At 48.5% G+C, this 21,319-nt stretch overlaps 1 protein-coding gene, 1 non-coding gene and 1 pseudogene across 7 annotated transcripts in view; 1 reads left to right on the top strand and 2 right to left on the bottom strand.

Annotated features, from left to right (window-relative positions):
- POLR3E (RNA polymerase III subunit E) overlaps positions 1-10,157 on the bottom strand; it is a 30,296-nt gene extending 20,139 nt beyond the window's left edge. For 5 of the 6 annotated variants that reach the window (XM_028090418.2, XM_028090420.2, XM_028090419.2 and 2 more), the window contains exons 1-4: positions 10,043-10,157; positions 4,548-4,621; positions 3,174-3,224; positions 550-627 (exon numbers count right to left, since the gene is read on the bottom strand). In XM_028090418.2, the coding sequence (XP_027946219.1) occupies positions 550-627; positions 3,174-3,224; positions 4,548-4,583 (165 nt within the window). In that variant the 5' untranslated portion in view covers positions 4,584-4,621; positions 10,043-10,157. Of the gene's footprint in view, positions 1-549; positions 628-3,173; positions 3,225-3,721; positions 3,814-4,547; positions 4,622-10,042 lie in introns of those variants that run through there. The other variant, XM_028090421.2, reaches the window with a different exon arrangement.
- A 211-nt stretch (positions 10,158-10,368) lies between these two features.
- On the bottom strand, positions 10,369-10,450 carry TRNAL-AAG (transfer RNA leucine (anticodon AAG)). Its single transcript has one exon. It is a non-coding gene; the product is annotated as a tRNA-Leu (tRNA).
- A 1,662-nt stretch (positions 10,451-12,112) lies between these two features.
- LOC114198788 (elongation factor 1-beta pseudogene) lies at positions 12,113-12,811 on the top strand (annotated as a pseudogene).
- The last annotated feature ends 8,508 nt before the right edge of the window (positions 12,812-21,319 follow it).

The raw sequence follows: 21,319 nt of genomic DNA, 5'->3' as shown, positions 1-21,319 counted from the left end.
GGAGAGCCTGTTTCTCCCTCTCCCTCTGCCTGACACTCTGCCTACTTGTGCTTTCTCTTTATCTGTCAAATAAATAAATAAAATCTTTAAAAAAAAAATTCTCATTTCCAACTTCTCTTGAAAAGTCACTGCACATGGCAATGGGGGGCAATAGGGGGCCGGAGCTACAGCACCCCCCTGGACAAGCCACGTGTCCAGAGCTCCCGGCCCCTACCACCCCATCCCTTCGAGGCACTTCGAGCCTATCAGAGCTGCTGCACGTCAGCCCCTGCCTTATCCTGTCAACATGAGCCCCCCATTCCCAGCCTCGAACTCATTCCGAGTCTTATTCTCCTCTGGCCTCTCTGGAGCTGCTTTACTCCCTTTCTTTCTGGAAACTTCCCTTCCTCAGCTTTCCAGGCTCTGCAAGCAACTGGTTCTCCTCTCAACCCTCCAATCGCTCCTTCTCTGGGCTTCCAGTCCCCAAAGGGCCCATGTCCTCTTCGCTTGCATCAGCACCCCCCTGTACCACCCCTCCCCTCCGCCACCTCCATCAGAGGGCAGCCCTACCTTCTGCTGCTTGGGCTTGATCTTGGCTGAGAGGTGTGGAATGTCATCGTAGGTCATCGAGGCTGGACGCACAGGGTACTGGGGAGGGGAAGGGAGCCGTCAGTCCACCCTGCCCTGTCCGGCCCGGCCCGGCCCAGAGCTGGGCTCACAGGCTCCAGCCAAGAATCAACACCAAGCAGAGACCAGAGGTCCTCGCTGGTCCCCGCCTGTGTCGCCTTCATACCGGCTCCATCCAGCTTCCTTCCAAAAGGCAATTTTCGAGGGTCTCTGACCTCCGAGGGACAAGCCTACGCATCAGGAACCCACACAGGCCCCTCTCTGGTAACCCACGAGTCCTGCCAGGGAGGCAAGAGTGAGGATCAGGCAGGGCACCTGGGTGGCTCAGTCATTAGGCGTCTGCCTTCGGCTCAGGTCATGATCCCGGGGTCCTGGGATTGAGCCCTGCATCGGGCTCCCTGCTCGGTGGGAGGCCTGCTTCTCCCTCTCCCTCTGCCTCTCTCCCTGCTCATGCTCGCTCTCTATCTCAGTGTCTCAAATGAATAAATAAAATCTTAAAAAAAAAAAAAAAGAGTGAGGATCAGGCAGAGGACAAGGGACACAGGACCGTGGGCAGCACAGACGGAAGACCCGACCAGTGACATGCTGTGGGTGGAGGACGGGTGTACAGGAATTCGTTACCCCATTCTCTCCGCCGCCCTGTAAACTTTCCGTAATAAAAAGCTGCCACTGACCCACTCAGCCCCTCTGGGCCTCAATGTCACCATGCGTTAAGTTGAGAAGCTGTGGCCGGCGCTGCCCGGACCATGACAGCCTCTGGAAGGAGCTGGGGGAGGCGTGGCAGCATGTGCACTGAACCCTCTGTGTGGGGGCCCTCTCAGATCGGCTATGTTCCAGCCCAAGGCAGTGGTGACTTCCTAAAAGCTCACTCAGATAGCAACACAGCGATTCCCCCTTGCTTCCTGGGCCAGAGCTTATGGCAGTGGTAGGACGAACAGTCTGGAGCCTGACTGGTCTGGCCTGAGCCCTGGCAGCTCTGCCATCTCCTGATCTCAGGCTGGAACGGGTGGTGGTAAAGGGCAAGGTTCTGGAACCAGGCCTGGGTTCCGGTCCCAAATTTGCCTCTTGCAATGTGTGGACCTGGGCCAGCTCCTCACCACAAACGTGCAAGTCCTCACCTCACAAGGCTGCAGGGGGCAGAGAGTGAGGCAAAGAGAGCAGACACTGCAGGGCCTGGCCCACCGTGAACACATATGGGGTCACCGTCCCCACGGCCAGCTCCCCACCATTTTGCAGGCAGCCAGGGAAACCAGTTCAGAAGGCCTGAAGGACAGGCCCCCAGCCCCATAGCCTGTAAAGGCAGACCCCGGGGGCAGAGGGCAGGGGAATGCTGGGCCTCTTCCCAGCTCACATTTGGAGTACCCCCATTGCTGCCCTGTCCTGGGCCCCGTGCACAAGTGGCTAGCCTCCCTGTGCCTCACCTTCTCATATGCAGCCTGGAGACAAAATACTTACAACTATAATCTTGTTATTAGAAATGCAAACAGGGGCGCCTGGGTGCTCAGATGGTTAAGCGTCTGCCTTCGGCTCAGGTCATGATCCCAGAGTCCTGGGATCGAGTCCCACATCGGGCTCCTAGCTCAGTGGGGAGCCTGCTTCTCCCTCTGCCTCTCTCTCTCTCTCTCATGAATAAATAAATAAAATCTTTAAAAAAAATAACTTGTCCCACCTCCCATAAAAAAAAAAAAAAAAGAAATGCAAACAATCTGCCCGTTCCTTTAAACATGAAACATAGTGTTTCCATTGGATCCAGCAATTCCGCTCCTAGGGATGTGCCCAAGAGAAATGACAACACCTGTCCACACAAAAACTTGTGTGGGATATTCACAGCAGCACTGTTCACAATAGCCCCAGAGTGGAACCAACCCAAAGAGCCATCAATGCACGGACAAACACAATGTGCTGTATACAGCCACACCACCGAGTACTATTCATCCATAAAAAGGAATGAGGTACTGATACATGCTGAACATGAGTGAACCTCGAAACCACGATGTTGAGTAAAAGCAGCCAGCTATGCCATGATTCTGTGTACATGAAACGTCCAGAACAGGCAAATCCATACAGCGAGAAAACAAGTTAACAGCTGCCTCAGGATGCAGGCAGGAACAGGGGACACAGGACAAAACTGTCCAAAAACAGACTGTGGAGCTGAGCTCTGGGCTGGGCCATGTTCTGAGCACTTTGGATGGATTCATCCAACCCCCACGGGGAGCTACAGGGCACGTAGTATAACTGCCACCATTTTGTAAATGAGGAAACAGAGGCACAGAGAGCTCAAGGACCTTGCCCAGGGCTCACAGCTAAGTCATGATGGAGCTGGGCCTCAACACAGCCACCAGTCCCCAGAGTTCCAGAACCACACTGTTCCACCTCTCATGGCTGCCTTGGTTTTCCCATCTTCGAAATGAGAGACTATTAACCTGCCCGCCCACAAGAGCGAAGAGAAACCCCCTGTCCCACACTCTGGCACCCAGAACCCTAAGCGAGGCTGAGGTTTCCCAGAGCCCCTCACCCCCCACCCCCATGCTCAAGGTGGCCCCTTTGCCCTCTGGTCTCATCATTACCTGAAACAGATAGAGCTTCTCTGCCAGACTTTTAGCCAAGTACACGTCGATCTGGGAAAAAGGGAAGAAGACTTAAACAGGAGACAGACAGGTAGCTGGCCTGCCCTGGCCTCCCCCTGCTCTCTGGATGTCAGTCAGGGCTCGTGGCTCCTAGAGGCAGTGGGGGGGGGGGAGGGGGAAGAGCTCAGCTCCTGCTAGAAACAGAGGGAACCGAGTCTCCAGCCTCCCTCTCTGTGGCTCTCAGGGGGACCAGGACAAGAGTTCCTGGCCCTCTCCTAGGTCCACTATAACCCAATAAAAATGTGCCTTCCCCGGGTGTGCCCAGATCAGGATGCATCCTGGAGCCCGATTAAATGCTTTTCTGATGAGGCTGGGACAGAGGAGAGCTTACCCACTTGCCTGCCCTTCCTCCCTGTGCCCTCCACCACCTACCCTGGATTGACCTGTCACACCACCTTTAGGTGGTCTGCAAGCCCCTCTAAGAATGATCTGGCCCAACTCTTTCTTCTCAACACTAACCGCCCCTGACCCACCGTGCAGCAGTTTACCTCCCTGCTTCCCGGTTCTTCATATGAACCATGTTCTCTCCCACCACCAGGCCTTAAGGAGGAGTGAAGGGCATCAGCGCAGGCGAAGCCTGTGTGAAGGGCAGTCTAGGTGGAGGGAGCAGCATGTGCAAAGGCCCAGAGGCTCTAGGATGTGTCTGGATCTGGGCTGACTCTGGAACCTACCTCCCCACCATCTGCATCTTGAGTCTCCTTCTTTGTCAGATCCTAAGTTTCCCGAGGGCAGGACACTGCCTTGCTCACTACTGTCATAGCCCCCAGCACACAGTAGATCCAGTGAACAACTGCTGAATGACTTCTGGGTAGGCCCAGGAAGAAGGGGGAGTCGTCAAACCCATTCATTCATTCAACAAATAGTCACTGAGTATCTACTAAGTGACAGGCACTGAACTTGGCTTTGTGGACACAGTGATGAAGACAAAATCCCTCCCTCGTGAAGCTTACATTCTAGTGGAAGGCGATTATGTTTAGGGGATGGGAAGTGTTATGACCAAGCACAGGGCATGGCCAAGGTAAGGAGCTTGGGGGGGCCAGGGAGGGTGAACAGGAGAGCGCCACACGAGGCAAGGGGTGTCAGGGAATCCTCTTTGACAAGGAAATGCTGGATCAGAGACTGGGAGGAAGTGAAGGGCTCAGCTAGGCAGTTATCTGGAGGAAGAGGGTTCCAGGCAGAGGGAACAGCCTGGTTAGGGGTCCCTGGGATGCCAGCAGGTTCCAGGCTGGCCCAAGGATGGATGGAAGGGCCTCAGCCCTGGGCCTGGGCACTCCTCCCCAGCAGCCCTGGCAGAGGGTAGGGAGCAGCAGTTACCTCCTGTACGACTGGGTCATCCTCTTCATTGGCCATACTAGGGGGGAGCCAGCCGCACGATCCTCAGACTCAATCTGCAAGGGACAGCAAGAGGCCTGAAACAGCAGCCATTCCGCCGACACCCCTGGGTGCCTCTGTTGCAACGGGCCTGCTCTGGGAGGGGAGAGCCTGAGACAAACAGCAAGTGACCTTCTTTCTACATCTTTCCTGGAGTCAACAACAGACGGCCAATTCTACACCCCACTGGCCAGAACCAAACAAGAGGGAAAAACCACCAAACAGAGGGTACAAACAGGTGGACCCAAGGCGGCACAAGTCGGCTGCACCCGTGGGAAAGAATAAATGACCAGCTTTAAGGGTTTTGCAACCACGCACAGAAAAGAGGTCACTGCCAGGCAGGGGGATGGAGGTTGGCTGGTCCACAGCCATGATGCAAATACTCGAGCACTAACTGGGGGCCACGGAGAAGCGTTAGTGAAGAGGCTGACGTCCAGCAGAAAGAGCCAGCAGTCCCAAGGCTGTCTGGGGGGGCTCTGTCTCTGGTACTTGACTTTCAAGCAGACTTTAAGCCCAACCCCGTGTGAGAGGATTCTCCTGTTTCGTGTGTGCGACACAAAATGACCCTCTTCACAGACTTTAATGTATTCAACACACCAACCCTGCAAGGTGGCCTGACTGTCCCCATTATCTAAGGGCGACTGGAACTTCGGGACACCATGCATGCACTAGCCAGAGCCACAGAACAGGCCAGATGATGCACCGGGCTTCAAAGCCAGGCCAGCCAGGCCGCCCGATTTCAGGTAACAGCTACAGGTCAGGCAGCTCAGAGGGACGGGAAGGGCCTTCCTGCCGGGAGGAGAGGGGGCAATCTGGGCTGGGCCCTGAAGGAGAGAAGGATTTGGACAAGCCATGACACCAGACAGCAGGAGGGACCCCAGGTGACTGGCAACACCTCAAGCCTGGAGGGGAGAAGGCCGCACGTCTCCATGGCAGAGGGTCTGCTGGGCTGACTCTTCATATTCCCACAGGAAGGGGATGGTCATGTGGGTACCTTCAGAATCCCAGCAGCCCCCAGGCCTCTAGTTCTGGGTAAGACCATCATGATTTTTGTCTTATCTACTTAACATCCAAGTAATTCAATATTTAAAAGGGCGTAATACCTTCACTTCGGGTGGGACTCAAGGTCATCCAAGCCCTCTGCCTGAGCCATACCACCTGAAGTCCTTTCATGAGTTCCAGATACATGTTCCAAACTCCAACTGCTCAGCCCCAGTGCTGGCCTCATCCCTGATGCCGCTGCCCCCCTCACCCCACACCAGCAACTCCCGTCAGTTCCACCCTGAAGGCAGGTCTGGGGTCTGGCCACCCCCACTGCCACCTCCCCGGTCCAGCCAGCCCCACTGCCTGCCTGCATGACAGCAACAGCCCTCCGATCTTCGCCCAACCCCACGGCCAGCGCCAGTGATCCTTCTGGAAGCCACATCAGGGCTCACCACGCCTCTGCCTTCAAGGGCCTCCCAGCCCACTCAGGACAGAAGCTCAAGTCTTTATGCCACCACCATCCCTTTGCCTCTCAGACCTCATCTCTCACAGGCCCCCTTCCTCCTGCTCCCCCCACCGTGGGCCTTGGTAACTGCTCTACCCCAAGAGCCTCATGGCTCCCTCCCTCACCTCTTCCAGGTTTTTGTTCAAATGTCACCTCATCACTAAGACCTGCCCTGTCTACTCTATCCAAAATTGCAACACCCTCCCCCAGTTCCCTTCCCGGCTCTGGTTGTCCCCAAAGCATGCACCACCACAGCTCTGTTTTTATTTTGTCCCCATCCCCACTGCCACTAAGCTGTAAGCTACACGAAGATAGAGATTCAGGTCCGTTTTGTCCCTTGCTGTACCCCCTAGCCTGCAGCAGGCACTCCATACATACCTGCTGTCTGAAGAAATGGGACCACAGGAAGGCTATTTAACAGGGAGCTACCAAAGATTTTTGAGTGGAGGAAGAAGGCAAACCAGAGGGAAGCCGGCTGCCCCAGCGGTTGGGGCTTGAAGACTGGATGAAAATCAGAAGCCCTAAACTGACAGTCTGAGGTGCGTGGTCCTGCCCAGAGAGAGGGGGATAGATGGCAGAGCCCCAGGCCTCACCCCATCTGCACTGACCGCCAGGGGTCACAGGTGCCCTGCGAGCACCTAGCTCCTCTCCGGCCGGCTCCGTGGACAACCGAGGCACTGGGGACTTGCACGTGAGTTAGGGTACAGGTCATATGTACAAAGAGGTGTGGCCTGGGAGCTTCCCCAGACGCAATCATTCCTGAGAAACTGGCTTTCTCAGCTCTTGGTGGGCTCTGCCGACCCCTCCCCCAGTCACTGAGGAGCTCGGGGGGGGGGGGGGGGGGGATGAGGTACCTGGAGCTGTGGCTCCTCCCTCCAGATGGTACACGCGACCAGGGTAGCGCAGGGTTCTCACTTGCCCTCATCCTCTCCGCCAGCATCATCCAACTTGGTGGCTTTCCAAGTTTTCAGTCTAAGACCCATAGTAAGAAATCCACTCCACAGAAACGACCCAGTACATACAGACAATTAGGGAACTAAACCAAGGTTTCACACAAGCTTAACTGCCCCTATTAGATGTGAAGCAGTGAGCTTTTCTACCCTCACTCATTAAAATTAACATGCTGGTTACAATCCTCCAAAGTGATTTCACATCTCACTAATAAGAGTTATTTTTTTAAGTAATCTCTATGCTGAACATGGGGCTCAAACTCATCACCCCAAGATCAAGAGCTGCATGCTCCACCGACTGAGCCAGCCAGGTGCCACTCACTAAGAAACCTTCATCTGTGATTGAAAAGTACTGCTCCAACAGGTCTCCCTGAGGTCCCTCTTTTCTATCTCCAGTCCTCCCAGAGACAGCCAGAGCTGTCCTTGCAAAAGAGTAAATCACATCATTCTCCTGCTCAAAACCTTTCACCTGCCACATAGAATAAAATCCAAACTCCCTTCCACGCCATCAAGGCCCTATGTGATCCTGCCCCTGCCACCTGCTGGGCCTCCAAGAGGCTAGGCCCCATCCTGTCTCAGGACCTTTGCATGTCATCTACTTTTCCCACGTCTTTTCAAAGCTGGCTCCTTTTCATTAGATATCACACCCCCACCCCCTCCAGAAGGGGAGAGAAGTTCCCTGGCCACCCAATCTGAAAGAGCCAACGGGCTCACAGTCACCACCAGCTCTCCCTGTTTTCTTTCCTTCATGGTTCTTATCACAATCTGGAACCACCTAGTCTACTTGGGTTTGTGTTGTCTGTCTTCTGTACTAGAATGTAAGCTCCAAGGGGGCCTCTGAGTTACCTCAACCATGAAGTGGAGATGATCCTACTTCATCAAGTTGTTATAAGGACTATTATCTCTCTTTAAAATCCATGCTATTCTCCCCATACCTAGTTGTTATAAGGACTATTATCTCTTTTTTTAAATCCATGCTGTTCTCCCAATACCTGGCATGAAGTGGACACTCAATACAGTACAAAGAACAATTAAATAAATGAACGCATGAAATCAGGCAGTTATAGACCCTTCACCCTGTGAGCCTAACTCAGCCCCATCCAGACACTGGTGGACTCATGGTTTGGGCCTTACGGACACTTGAGAACAGAGAGGGGCTGTGGCCCAGGCAGAAGCAGCCCTCCCAGCCACAAGCCAGGCTTCCTCAACTGCAGTGACCACCTGTGACCACCTTGGGTGTCCTGTGGCCATAATGGTACTCTGTGGCACTGGCTCTGTGGCCTTGAGCACACGAAGTTTCCCCCAGCAGGGAGCTGCCAACAAATGGAAAGGAGACAAGGACACCAGGTAGAGCAAAGGAGGGGTTCAGAGCAAAGGAAATACCTGAATGCCACACCTGGGTGCATCCCTGTGCACCTAGGAATCTAACTTGTCAGCCAATCAGAAATGCAGAGGCAACTCCAAAGTCTCTCTAGCTACTGGAGGGAGAAAACAAAGTACCACGCAGTTAAGAGGAGAGGGCCCCAAGGGCAAACAGTCTCAAGGCCTGATTCTAACTGCCTGTGTTTGTCTCTGGCAAGCCATCTCCCCGCTCTGGGTCACCTCAGCTCCCACCTCTGTTAAAGAGTCAGCCCGGAAAAAAAGAACTAATTAACCCTTAACTGATCATCAGACCTTTCTCCAAGGACTTCACACACGTTCTCATCTTCTCAATAGTCCCGTAAGTCAAGATTCATCATTCCCAATTAAGAAATGAGGAAACTAAGAGTCAGAGAGTAGGTAATTTTGCCCAAGGTCACAGTGCTGGAGAACAGCAGAGACAGAGCGGAACCCCGGGTCTGGCTGATGTCAACGATCCGTATTCTTAACCACTATGCTGCACACCTCTTGAATAAAAGGCAGTATGGGATAGTGGGGAAGAGCCTGGACTCTCAAAGCAGAACGACACCGGTTCAAATCCCACCTCAACTACCTACCATCCGTGGCCCACCTGGGAGTGTTTAATCTTGGAAGGTCTCACTATTTTCACCGCTAAAATGGGGATAATAAAGTACTAAACTCCCGAGGGCTGCGATGAAGATTAAGTAAGGTAATAAATGTAACCTGCAGGGAGCTTTGTTATGACTTGGCAACATGTTTTCTTCCAATGTCGGAGAGCACAAGGCCCCCACAAATCAAACCCTGCGAGCTGGGGCTTCTCGCGTCTTACCCTACTTAGCCCTCACCACAATCCTATGAGGCAGTTAATTTTATTATCCCCATTTCACAGATGAAGAAACGCTGGCGACTGGTAAGACCTCCTCCATCGCCCACCGATTCTAAACCTGACATAACTGAACGACCTTGTTTATGTTCGGGTTTACTTGACGTGCTTACTGACACCTCCTCCAGCCCCATGGTCAGGGCCGTATCCACGGCACGGTGCGGGCTCTCAGTGAACGCTGAATGGAGACCTGAAGAGCTGTACGAAGAATGCCGGGCCTGGCCAGGCGGAGACTGCTCTGGTTCAGCGCGAGGAGAGGGCCGGGGCCGGCTCGGGGACCCTCCCCCTGCCCAGCGGGGCGGGCCGCCAGCCCCGGGCCACACTGTCCAATGGGTTTCGCCTCCCTCGCGGGTGGTCAGGCCCCCTTCTCACGCCCACCACGCAGCCGTCGCCTCTAGCTGCCGCGCTGGCGGGACAGCGGGTGCCTTCGGACAGGTGCTCCCGCAGGAGGCCCGCCTGGTCCGGGCGGAGCACGGTGGCTGGACCCTGAGTCACCGCCGGCAGCCTCGGCTGCGGCATCCCCGACTCCCAGGCCCGGCCGAGGTCGGAGCCCGCGGCCGGCCCGGGTCTACGGGGGCCGGCTACCCAATCCTTCCCGCCCGAGTCCCGGGAGGCCCCCAGCCCCTGGGTTCGGCGCGGCGCGGGCCTCCCGGCCTACACGGCAGCCCAGCCCAGGCCCACCTCGCGAGTGCGGCCCGGCTCCAGTCCGGGCGTGCGCTGCCTTCTCGGCACTCACCTCTCCGCGGGGGCCGCGCGCGGGCGGCGGCAACGGCCCAGGTACCCGCGGACTGCAGAGGCGGCGGCGGCCCGGCTCTTCTCTTAGGCAGCGGCCATGTTGCTGGTGGAGAAACTCCAGCGGACACGTGGGGGGAGCGGGCCGGGCCTCGCGCTTCCTTTTACCCACAATGCCCCGCCCAGACGCGCGCAGAACCCCCCCCCTCCGCCGCTTCATTCATGCCGGCCGCCTGCCAGGTTTGGCAGCAGGGGGCGCTGATGACCCAGCAAAAGAGCAGAAAACAGAGCCTGGTGCCAGGGCGGTAGGGACCGAAAAAAAAAAGGACTTGGCAGCGGTGGGATTCGAACCCACGCCCCCGAAGAGACTGGAGCCTTAATCCAGCGCCTTAGACCGCTCGGCCACGCTACCCAGTTACAGAATTGCTTTTCCGGGAAGCTACTTAATACTCTACCCAGCAAATTTCACTGTTTCTTGTGTTTTATTTGATTTTGATGGACTTATTATGAACTTGTCATGTATTTAAAAGACAATATTTGCTCCAATAATTATACCCAGATTTGTTCCAAATAGGTTTTAGAGCGAAAAGCAGCTTAAGAATCCGTGTTTAGAGTCGGCTGTTTAACCCGGAGACCCCAGGAAGAGCCAGGTATCTCCGGAGAAATGATGGATTCCCGCAGCAATTCGCCCCAGGGCCTCCGAAGACCAAACCCGGAGGAGGGGGTGTAAGCAGTTTTCTCTGAAGAGTTATGTGTTTTAATTTTTAGTTACTCAAATAATAAGTGAATTATTGCAAGATATTAAAACTGCAGATAAGGTACAAATGCTCTTTTAACTTTGACTAAGTCCCATCCACAGAGGTAACCATTATTATCAGCTTAGTATCTATCTTTCTGGATTTTTTGCTGTGAATTTATGTGGATATTTTTGGATATATTCATATGGATACATAGATACCCATAGAGAATTGATGTTTTGTTTTTATTGTGTATGGCTTTTTACATAAATATTATCATACCATTACTCTTGATCTGCAACTGTTTTTTCACCCAAATATGCTTTTAAAATCTATCCATGTTGATGGAAATAGGTATTTAAAAATACAGAAAAAGTACAAAGAAAAAATAATCACCCACATTTCCACCACCTAGTACTGTGGCATTTCATTTCCAATTTTTTTCCTATGTACATACTTTTCTTTTTTTCTTTTAAGATTTTTATTTATTTATTTGACAGAGAGGGAGCACAAGTGGGCAGGGTGGCAGACAGAGGGTGAAGGAGAAGCAGGCTCTCCACTGAGCAGGGAGCCGGACGTGGGGCTCGATCTGAAGACCCCGGGACCATGACCTGAGCTGAAGGCAGCTGCTTAACTGACTGAGCCACCTGAGCTCCCCTGTATGTACTTTTTATTAAAAGTTAATGATATGAATATGCTGTCCTTTTAAAAATCCATTTAAAAATATACTAGATCATTAAAAATTTTTTAAATAAAAATATACTAGACCATTACAAATTAAAAATAAAACCTCCTTCCCAAACATCCTCCCTTGGCTATGACTATTATTATGATTTGATGTGTATTCAATCCATTTTTTATACTTTCATATCTATATATTTATATCTATAGATACAGATATTTGTGTGTGTGTATATATACATATATTCTCATGAACAATATATAGAATGGTCTTCTGTATGTTTTCTATTCTCATAAATATTATTGTGCCAAGGTCATTCTGAAACTTGTTTTTCTATTCCAACATTATGAGGTCTATTACCAATGCATATAGATTTTATTCCATGATGTGAATACAAACATTTAAGTTGTTTATATTACATTGTTATATTTAAGTTTCTGGTTAATATCTAATTGGCACACACCCTAACATTTCACCCATATTTCTCCTTGCCTTCAATTCCTCCTCAACTCAGTTTTTTCCCCCCATCTACCTTTAACATAAATATTGATATGCAAAGATTTCATTGCATCAGGAGAGTTTGTGCTTTTAAAGGAATTCTTCAAAAATATAGAAGCATCCTTCGCTGCCTCCCGGTTCCTGGGATCAGCCGATGGCATGGGTTTTGGAGACCTGAAAAGCCCCGCCGGTCTCCAGGTACTCAACGACTACCTAGCAGACAAGAGCTACATCGAGGGGTATGTGCCGTCACAAGCAGACGTAGCAGTATTCGAAGCAGTCTCCAGCCCCCCAACTGCCGACTTGGATCATGCCCTCCGTTGGTATAATCACATCAAGTCTTATGAAAAGGAGAAGGCCAGGAGTGAAGAAAGCTTTGGGCAAGTATGGCCCTGCTAATGTGGAAGACACCACAGGAAGTGGAGCTACAGATAGTAAAGATGATGATGACATTGATCTCTTTGGATCTGATGAGGAGGAGGAAAGTGAAGAAGCGAAGAGGCTAAGAGAGGAACGCCTTGCACAGTATGAGTCAAAGAAAGCCAAAAAACCTGCACTTGTTGCCAAGTCTTCCATATTACTAGATGGGAAACCTTGGGACGACGAGACAGATATGGCAAAACTAGAGGAGTGCGTCCGAAGCATTCAGGCAGACGGCTTGGTCTGGGGCTCTTCTAAACTAGTTCCAGTGGGATATGGAATTTAAAAACTTCAAATACAGTGTGTAGTGGAAGATAATAAAGTTGGAACAGATATGCTGGAGGAGCGGATCACTGCTTTTGAGGACTATGTGCAGTCCATGGACGTGGCTGCTTTAATAAGATCTAAAATCTACATCATAGATCATTGCCCTTAAATAAAAGCTTAAAAGACAAAAATATATATATATAGAAGCAGCCATCTATTGAGGACACAGGCTAGCCATGGTGGGGCATTCAAAGCTAAATGAGGAATAGTCCTTAAGATCAATAGAAGCATTCATCTAGTCACAGTGTTTTAGTACCAGGAGGGACTTTGTGAGTTGTGTGCTGGGTTTTCCAAAAGGGAATATCCCCGTGGTGAAGGATAATTGCTGGAATATCTGCCTAATCTTGCTTTTCTAAGAACTGCTTGACCAGCCCAGAGAATGGATCCCTGGCAGTCACCTTGGCGGTGTGCCCCCCCCCCCCACTGCCACACCATGGCCAGGGGGCTCTATGGTAGATAGACTGAGGTCAGACCAATCAGCTTCTCTTTTGAGAATATGAACTGAGACATGGTGATTTCCTGATTTGGTAATTTGACTGTTTTCAAGTGTTAAAATGTTAGTGTCTAAGACTGACTCGAACAAGGGAGAAAGGGAGATTTGGGGTGGCCACGTTTTGTGAAAGAGATTGGAGAAGTAGAGGAAGCCAGTGCATGGGGCTGGGGGCGGGGCAAGAATGATACGATGAGAAGAACAGAGTCGTAGAGAAATCCTGAAGGTTTTCTGGATCCTGGCTCAAGGCCCTTCCTAGGACCCAGTGGGATTCACATTCTTGGAGACATCCTTTTATCATTGAAATAAATGCCCCTGTTCCGCTCAAGCTTGTGCTACCTGGTAGCTGTCCGTTGTAAGAAATAACCGCTCCCCCCCCCCCCCGCCCTTGTATGGTAGGGGCCCTAAATGAAGCTAGAGGTATTTCTGACAGAACATTCTGGAGCAATTCAGGTCTGTCCCTACTAATACGTACTGAATGGGATACTTAACAGGGAGCCCACACAGATGCAGGCTGATTCTGGAAGGCAGATCCCAGGGCCTCCCTTTGGGAGTTTCTTGCAGTCTTGCAGCCCCCTTACACAGCTGTCTGTGACAATCAGATGTGAAACTGATAAGCAGGAAAAGCAGAATGTTGCATCAGAACTCCTGGACCCACAGGGAAGGGCTGAAATCCTGACCATCCCTTGGTGTGCCTACTTCTCTGCCCCTGGTTAACGGGGCAGGTGGAGGGAGGAAGCACCACAGATCAAACACCACCCATTTGTCCCCCACCCCCAATCTAGGGACTGTCAGGTGAAGGCTGGCTGTCTCTATAGCATAAGCCCTCAACTGCAGGCAGTGAGGATGGGCGTGGGGGCTCAGTCCTGGATCCCCTCCATTCTTCACACCCTTGCTTCTGTAAAAGGAAAATTATCCCAAACCTGGACTGAGACCAAACGTTTCTGCACGAATCTCTTTCTGGAAAGAAATGGACATTTCTCATAAAATGCTTAAGCTTCCTCTTATGAAATTTAATAGCATTGAGATTTATACTTCGAAGCTAGTTTTCTACCCACCCTTTTGAGGGTCATCTGTCAGTCAAGAGCATAGTAAACTTTTACTGAACATTCTTTTCTTTTCAATCATTCTTGTCCTGTAGACTGTGTCTACTAGGATAGAAGCCAAAAAGTGGTCACCTTGCCCCAGGTGGGGTGGGGTGGGTGGGGGTATATTGCCTGGGAAGGAGGCCCAAGGGAGCTTTCTGGCGTGCTGAAAATGTTCAAAAGTTCATCAAGTTGTACACTAAAGATTGTGCAATTTACTCTATAGAGGTGGTACTGTATTAAAAAGTCAATTTTTTGAAATCTTTCCTACTAAATATGAATCTTTGAATTAGCCTCCCAGAGGATCCACACTTGCAGCAAGATTGTAATACAATTTTGACATAGGCTTGCAACAAAACTATCTGAAAAGTTTCCTTTTAACACTCCCCTCTAAACTTCAGGGCCCTTTTCCTCTTCCTCCCCAAAGGGAACACTCTGTCTGGGTGAGAACTTGTTGCTTTTTTTTTTTTTTTTAAGATTTTATTTTATTTATTTGAAACAGAGAGAGAGAGAAAAAGAGAAAGCACAAGAAGGGGTAGGGTGAGAGGGAGAAGCAGACTCCCTGCCGAGCAGGGAGCCTGATGCAGGACTTGATCCCAGGACTCCGGGATTATGACCTGAGCTGAAGGCAGTCGCTTAACCAACTGAGCCACCCAGGAGCCCAATAACTTGTTGCTTTTGCCTTCCCAGAATCCTTTCCCCCATTTTCTGGTTCCAATACTCATTTTTCCTTTGGGAAACACTCTTGCCTGTGGTCTAAGAGGAACAGTCAATCAAAGCTCTAAGGGGGCGGGCACAAGACCCAATTAGGCCAATCAGAAGCTTTAGCCTAGGAATCTGACTCTGAATCTGGCCCTCAATAGCCCTCAATAGGGCAGTAAACTGAACTTCCAGGCCATCTGTTTCCTCCTGCGTCCTGGAGCTGTAGCTCTTTCCGAAGCCTGATTCTTTCTTACCTTCCACTCTGTAAGTTGCTTCCTTCCCCCCAAATTGCTTCTTTGCTAAAGTTAACCAGGATTGAGTTCCCTACAACCAAGGCAACCACATGATCATGTAGGCTGCCCAAAAAGGAACTTTGTTCTTGCAGGAGACACACTTCAGTTGTGTGCAGAGCATACAACCTTAGCATGGGTCCCAGAGCACTTTTTTTTTTCCTGGAACAAATGCTTAATTAGAAGAAAAACTAGGGCATGGGCATGAACTAGGGCTCTCCCTGGTAAACTGGGACATGCTGTCTGTCACCTTACACCTTGACCACTCAAAGATCCATCTAAGTTGACAGGCCCAAGTGCAATGTCCTGTGTTGAGTCACACATCCAGCTTCAGGCTCCGCTGCTAGTGGCGCCTTTCCTCAATTCCTCTACGCTTCAGTTTTGCAAACAAGCTCCTGGTGTCCCAGGAAGGTGCTAGTGGGTCATGGGAATAACACAGCCTCAGTTGTCATTATTTATGTTGGAGCAATGATGATATCTGATCTTAGAAACTTCCAGCTTTTCTTCTTGATTAATGAAAACATTCTTAGCAAATGGTTTTGCCATAGGACCACACTAAGGCACCTTTTTCTCATCTGTGAAACGGTCACGATAATACAATAATACTGACGTTTGTTGCAAGGTTAGAGATAACTGTATGTGCCCAGCCCATTGTCTGACATACCGTATACTGTTGCTAAGACTTGTGTTTCACATTTTAATATCTCTACAATTGACCTGCATCCTGTGATGAATGGTAGGTGGTTTATTTACAGGTTTTATTTTTAACTTATTGATTCATAAAATAATGGTACATCTTAAGATCCATGCTGTCTTAGAGTCAATAAAACATAGTAGATGCTTGATACATTAATTACTATCATGAATTTTTAACAACAAATTCTTTTTTTTTTTTTTTAGGTTTTTCATTTATTTGAGAGGGAGCACAAAGGGAGAGGGAGAAGCAGACTCCTCACTGAGCCAGATGCAGGGCTCAATCCATCCCAGGACTCTGGGATTATGACCTGAGCCAAAGGCAGATGCTTAATTGACTGAACCACCCAGGTGCCCCTAAATTCTTACTTTGATAATTTTATCAAAGCCATACATGTGTGTATCAATTCTATAAGACTTGTTATCAAAATCAGCAGTATGCCTGCCCCTTCCGCCCCAGGCAACCACTTTCACCTTTCAGCTGATTCTTCTGATATTTATCACCAAATGTCACAGCTTACATTGCTTTTGTTTTGGGGGTTTGTTTGTTTTAGACATTCCTGACTGGCTTCCTACAAAGGAAGGTAAGAATTGAACTGTAACCGTCCCTACTTCCACCATAGAAAACACTCCCCGACCCCAGTCCTCCAAATATTCATATTGTGACTTTATTTGTGTGGTAATTAGTAAATGGCACTCACTAAGCTTGAGCTCAGCCATACACTCAACTATTATTTTGCCCTTTCTGGAAAATGTTTATAGTTAACAATCGCCTGAGGAAAAAAATGTGTCTAGTTCCTATGAATTCGTACCTAACTCAATTTCAGATTGTCCATCCTTGCCACATAGACATGAAAGGTATTCTATTGCTTCAGTTTCTTGAAGACATTTCTCCCAAAGCCCCTTATCAGGCCATACACTTTTTTTTAAGTAAACTCTACTCTCAATATGGGGCTCAAATTCAGGACCCTGAGATCAAGAGTTGCATGCTCTACCAACTGAGCCAACCAGGCACCCCAACAGGACTATAAACTCTAAGTTGAAGGCAAGGCCACCATGTTGGGAATCATCCTTCACCCTTGGGGGTCTGATTTCACTTCAATCTGGTGCTGGACCCCATGCATTTCTTGTTATTCCCACACACTAGCCTTCCTTTGATAGAGCAAACCTTCCAGTGTCTTCTGGAGAAAGAGTACATGAAATATTAATTTTGTTGAGAATTTATAGGTCTGAAAATGTCTTTAGTCTATCCTTATACTTGAAAATAGTTTAGGCATATGAATGTATGTTAAGAGCATTTTCCCCAGAATTTAGAAGGCATCATCTTCCAACTTCCAATGTTACTCTTGAGAGGATGTCTGATGTCATTCTGATTCACGATCCTTTGTATGAAACTGGTTCTTTCCTTCTGGAAGCTGCCAGGATCCTTTGTCCTTGGTGTTCTGAAATTTCATGAAGATGAATCTTGGCATAGGCCTCATTTTATACATTGTGTTAGGTAGTCATGGGCCCTGTTATTCTGGAAAACATACATCCTTCAGTTCCAAGAAATATTCTTGAATTTTTTTTTTTTTTTAAGAGTCTCTCCCCTCTACTCTGTCAAACTCCTAAGTTAGGCTCTTAGATTAAAATTTTTTTCTTTAATTAAGACTGTTACACTTTTTTCCCCAGTAGATACTACTTAATATTAAGAGCTCCAACTCTCTAGAATTTAGTTTATAATTGTAAACTAATAGTTTAGTTTACTATTTAGTTTACTATTTAGTTACTATATTTAGTTATAATTGTAAACTAAATAAATAGTATATAATTCCCCCAACCCCAAAACTGAAAATGTGCATTAAGTCAGAAAGAAGTGTGTAGGAAGAAAAGCAAGTGGATGTTTCAAATGGCTCATAAAAGGAAAATACCAGACCCAGTCCTAACCAGACTTAGGAGTTCCTTTTGGTAACCTGAAATACTTGTAAGTACGTCAAGGTAGAAGGAAAGAAACTAAATCTTTCTGGAACCCTCACTGTATTACAGTGAAAGTATTTGCTTATTGCTAAATGATTTGTATACTGGTAGGACTGAGTTCACTTCTTTAAATTTTAATTAACACATGGCAAATATAATTCAGTAAAAATGACAATGATATCTACATGCAAGTTCAATTTCTATTAAAAGCCTGTATGAAAATCTTATCTATGAAAATAAGATCTTAGAACTCTGGTCCCAGATTTTAAATGGCCAAGGGAAAGATCATTAAAAAACCACACATACAGGGGCACCTGGAGGGCTCAGTTGGAAGAGCATGTGACTGTTGGCTTTGGAGTTGTGAGTTCAAGCCCTGTGTGGGGTATAGAGGTTACCTAAAGATAAAATCTTTAAAAAACAAAACAAAAACTGTACATATCTAATCTTAGGCTGTTCTTACCTAATTTCTCCGCAAAAGTGGTAACATTTTAAGTGTTTCACTATAGAAGAGTGTACAGCTGAGTCTGCCTGTTCCTCTGACATCTAGAATTTTCTCTCGCATTTTTCATCTTTTTGGGTTTTTTTGTTGATGTGGGAAACAAAGGCAGAGGGAAGTGTAGATAAAATTAAATGCCCTTATAACCTGCAGACCATTGACAAATACTTGAGGCAGGCAGAGTATAATGGTTCCTCCAGAAAGCTCCCAACTGTCTTAATGTTTCTTGCTAGAGGGAAAAACAACCTTGGGTTGACAATAGCAAGACCTCCGTATCCTCTGAGTCTTCTTTAGCAGATGAAAATCCGTTTGGAACTTCCCTTATCCTTACTTCCCCCAACCCCAAAGTGTATAATCAGTTGCTCCTCACAATCCCTGGGCGGAAGCAGCTCTGTCCCCAGGCTTTAATAAAATCACCTTTTTTTTTTTCCCACCGAAGACATCTCAAGGATCCTCTCTTGGCCTTCGGCTCTGGACTCCAACAGCACTACTCCCAAAAACGACATCATTGATGTTCTACTTCCTGGGAGATCTCTTCCATTATTTTCCAACACTTTAATTAAGTTATTCATTTCTGTAAGAATATACCCAATTTACAAGAGCTCTTTTGTTGTGTGAATTTTTAGAATTGCATCTGTTCTTTTTGTGGATGCAAAATATTTTTTAAGATTTTTTTTTAAATTTTTTTATTATGTTAATCATCATACATTACATCATTAGTTTTTTTTTTTAAGATTTTATTTATTTATTCCTGAGAGACAGAGAAAGAGAGAGAGGCAGAGGGAGAAGCAGGCTCCCAAGGAGCAGTGAGCCTGATGTGGGACTCGATCCCAGGACCCTGGGATCATGACCCGAGCTGCAGGCAGACGCTTAACCATCTGAGCCACACCCGCGCCCTACATCATTAGTTTTTGATGTAGTGTTCCATGATTCATTGTGCATAACACCCAGTGCTCCATGCAGAATGTGCCCTCTTTAATACCCATCACCAGGCAAACCCATCCCCCCACCCCCTCCCTTCTAGAACCCTCAGTTTGTTTTTCAGAGTCCATCATAAGATTTTTAAGTAATCTCTACACTCAACATGGGGCTCATAACCACAACCCCAAGATGAAGAGTGCCTCGCTCCACCCACTGAGCCAGCCAGGACTCCTGTAGTATCTTTTTTTTTTTTAAGATTTTATTTATTTTAGAGAGAGACAGCATGAGCAGGAGGGGCAGAGATAGAGAGAGAGAATCTCAAGCAGACTCCACACTGAGCCTGGAACCTGACGTGGGTCTCGACCTCAGGACCCTCTGTTGATCTCCCAGGACTCTGAAATCATGACCTGAGCTGAAACCAGGAGTCAGACGCTTAACCGACTGTGCCACCCAGGCACCCCACCCCTGCAGTATCTTAGCTAAGGAAATTAAGCATAGCTTTTTGTTTCTTCAGGTTTCCTTCTTCCTACATTTTGTTTGCTCCAAGATAGTTTCTTCTGTTGGTTTGTTCTAGTGTCTTTTGTATGAAATGCTTATGGATCCTTACATAGGGATCTTTGATTGGCTATTCAAGTTTAAGAATGGGGCTCTAGGGGCACCTGAGTGGCTCAGATGGTTAAGCGTCTGCTTAGACTCAGGTCACCATCTCCAGGTCCTGGGATTGAGCCCCACATCGGGCTCCCAGTTCAGCAGGGAGTCTGCTTCTCCCTCTACCTCTGCCTCTCCCCCTGCTTGTACTCTCCATCTCGCTCTCTCTTAAATAAATCAATCTTAAAAAAAAAAAAAAGGAAGAAGAAGAAGAATGGGGCTCTAAAAGGTGTGGGAATTCCTGTGGATGTGGGTGGGGTTGGGTGGCTGAGGTCTTTCCAGTGAGGTGCTCCCTGCAGCCAGTTTCATTAGGAGGAAGGACATTTTAAGTAGTTCATCACAGATTCTCTAGGGGTTTCTCCAGTTGTCTGCCTTCTTCCAGGAGGGTCAAAGTCAAGCTGCCAACGTCTGGCAGCACAGGAAGGAAAAGGCGGCTGGTGAAGCCTCTAGAACCAATATGGAAACTTCCCCTTAACCTTCTTTTCTGTAGCGTAGCTGGACTCTTTACTGGCCTGGCCTCCCAGGCTTCTGCAGGGTGATGGACCAGCAGCCGACTGGCTACATGGGGAGGTGAGCTGGTCTAGTAGTCTGATACTTTAAGTCTTTCAACTGACCCTGTATTTTTAGCCCCATTTCACTTCCCCTTCCCTTCCAGAGGTTCCTGGTGCCAATGCGTCAGCCTTTGGGGGCAGCGGGGTTCTCAGTGCTAATTCAACTATGATCCCTCTGCTCTCTAGCCTCATGAGCTTCTGCCATTAAGAAAATCTCTTTCCTGTCATTTCAGTGGGGCCTCAGGAGCCAATGGACCTAAGCGTGTGACTTCAATGTACTATGCTTATGTTCAAATTTCTTTAAGTTAAAAAAGCATTAGTTTGAAACCAAACGATCATACCAGCGACCAAGATTTTCTTAAGCTCTGGATCACAAAGCATCTTTAACATGCATTATCTTCTTTGTGGCAGATGACAACTCCAACATACAAAGATTATCCTTTGTTTTATGGATGAGAAAAATCAGGAAAAAAAAAAAGGTTCACATACTTTAAAGCAAAAGGACAGCATAAGGCCAAATCTAGACAAATTTTTTTTTAAAAAATTAGAATTTATTAGAAATATTAAAAATCAGGGGAACTTGCATTAACAAAAAATTTCAGCAGCTCTTGAAAGATTGGAAAATGGGGTGACATAGCGCCCACGCACTTCCCGGGGTGACAATCACTTGGAGCTGAATCCCAGCTGCTCCTTTCAGATGGGGCCTGGGCCCCCCACCACCCAGCTGCTTCATCCAAGCAGCCTCCGTCCCTTGTTACTAGGAGGCATTTGAATTTGAGACCGGA

The sequence above is a fragment of the Eumetopias jubatus genome, unplaced genomic scaffold, assembly GCF_037043125.1.
Source record: "Eumetopias jubatus isolate StellerSeaLion01/CBP00866 unplaced genomic scaffold, mEumJub1_p1.0 scaffold_12, whole genome shotgun sequence".
In the NCBI taxonomy this organism is placed as follows: Eukaryota; Metazoa; Chordata; class Mammalia; order Carnivora; family Otariidae; genus Eumetopias; species Eumetopias jubatus.
Note: the sequence above shows the minus strand (reverse complement) of the source record. Positions and strands in the feature narration are given on the sequence as shown.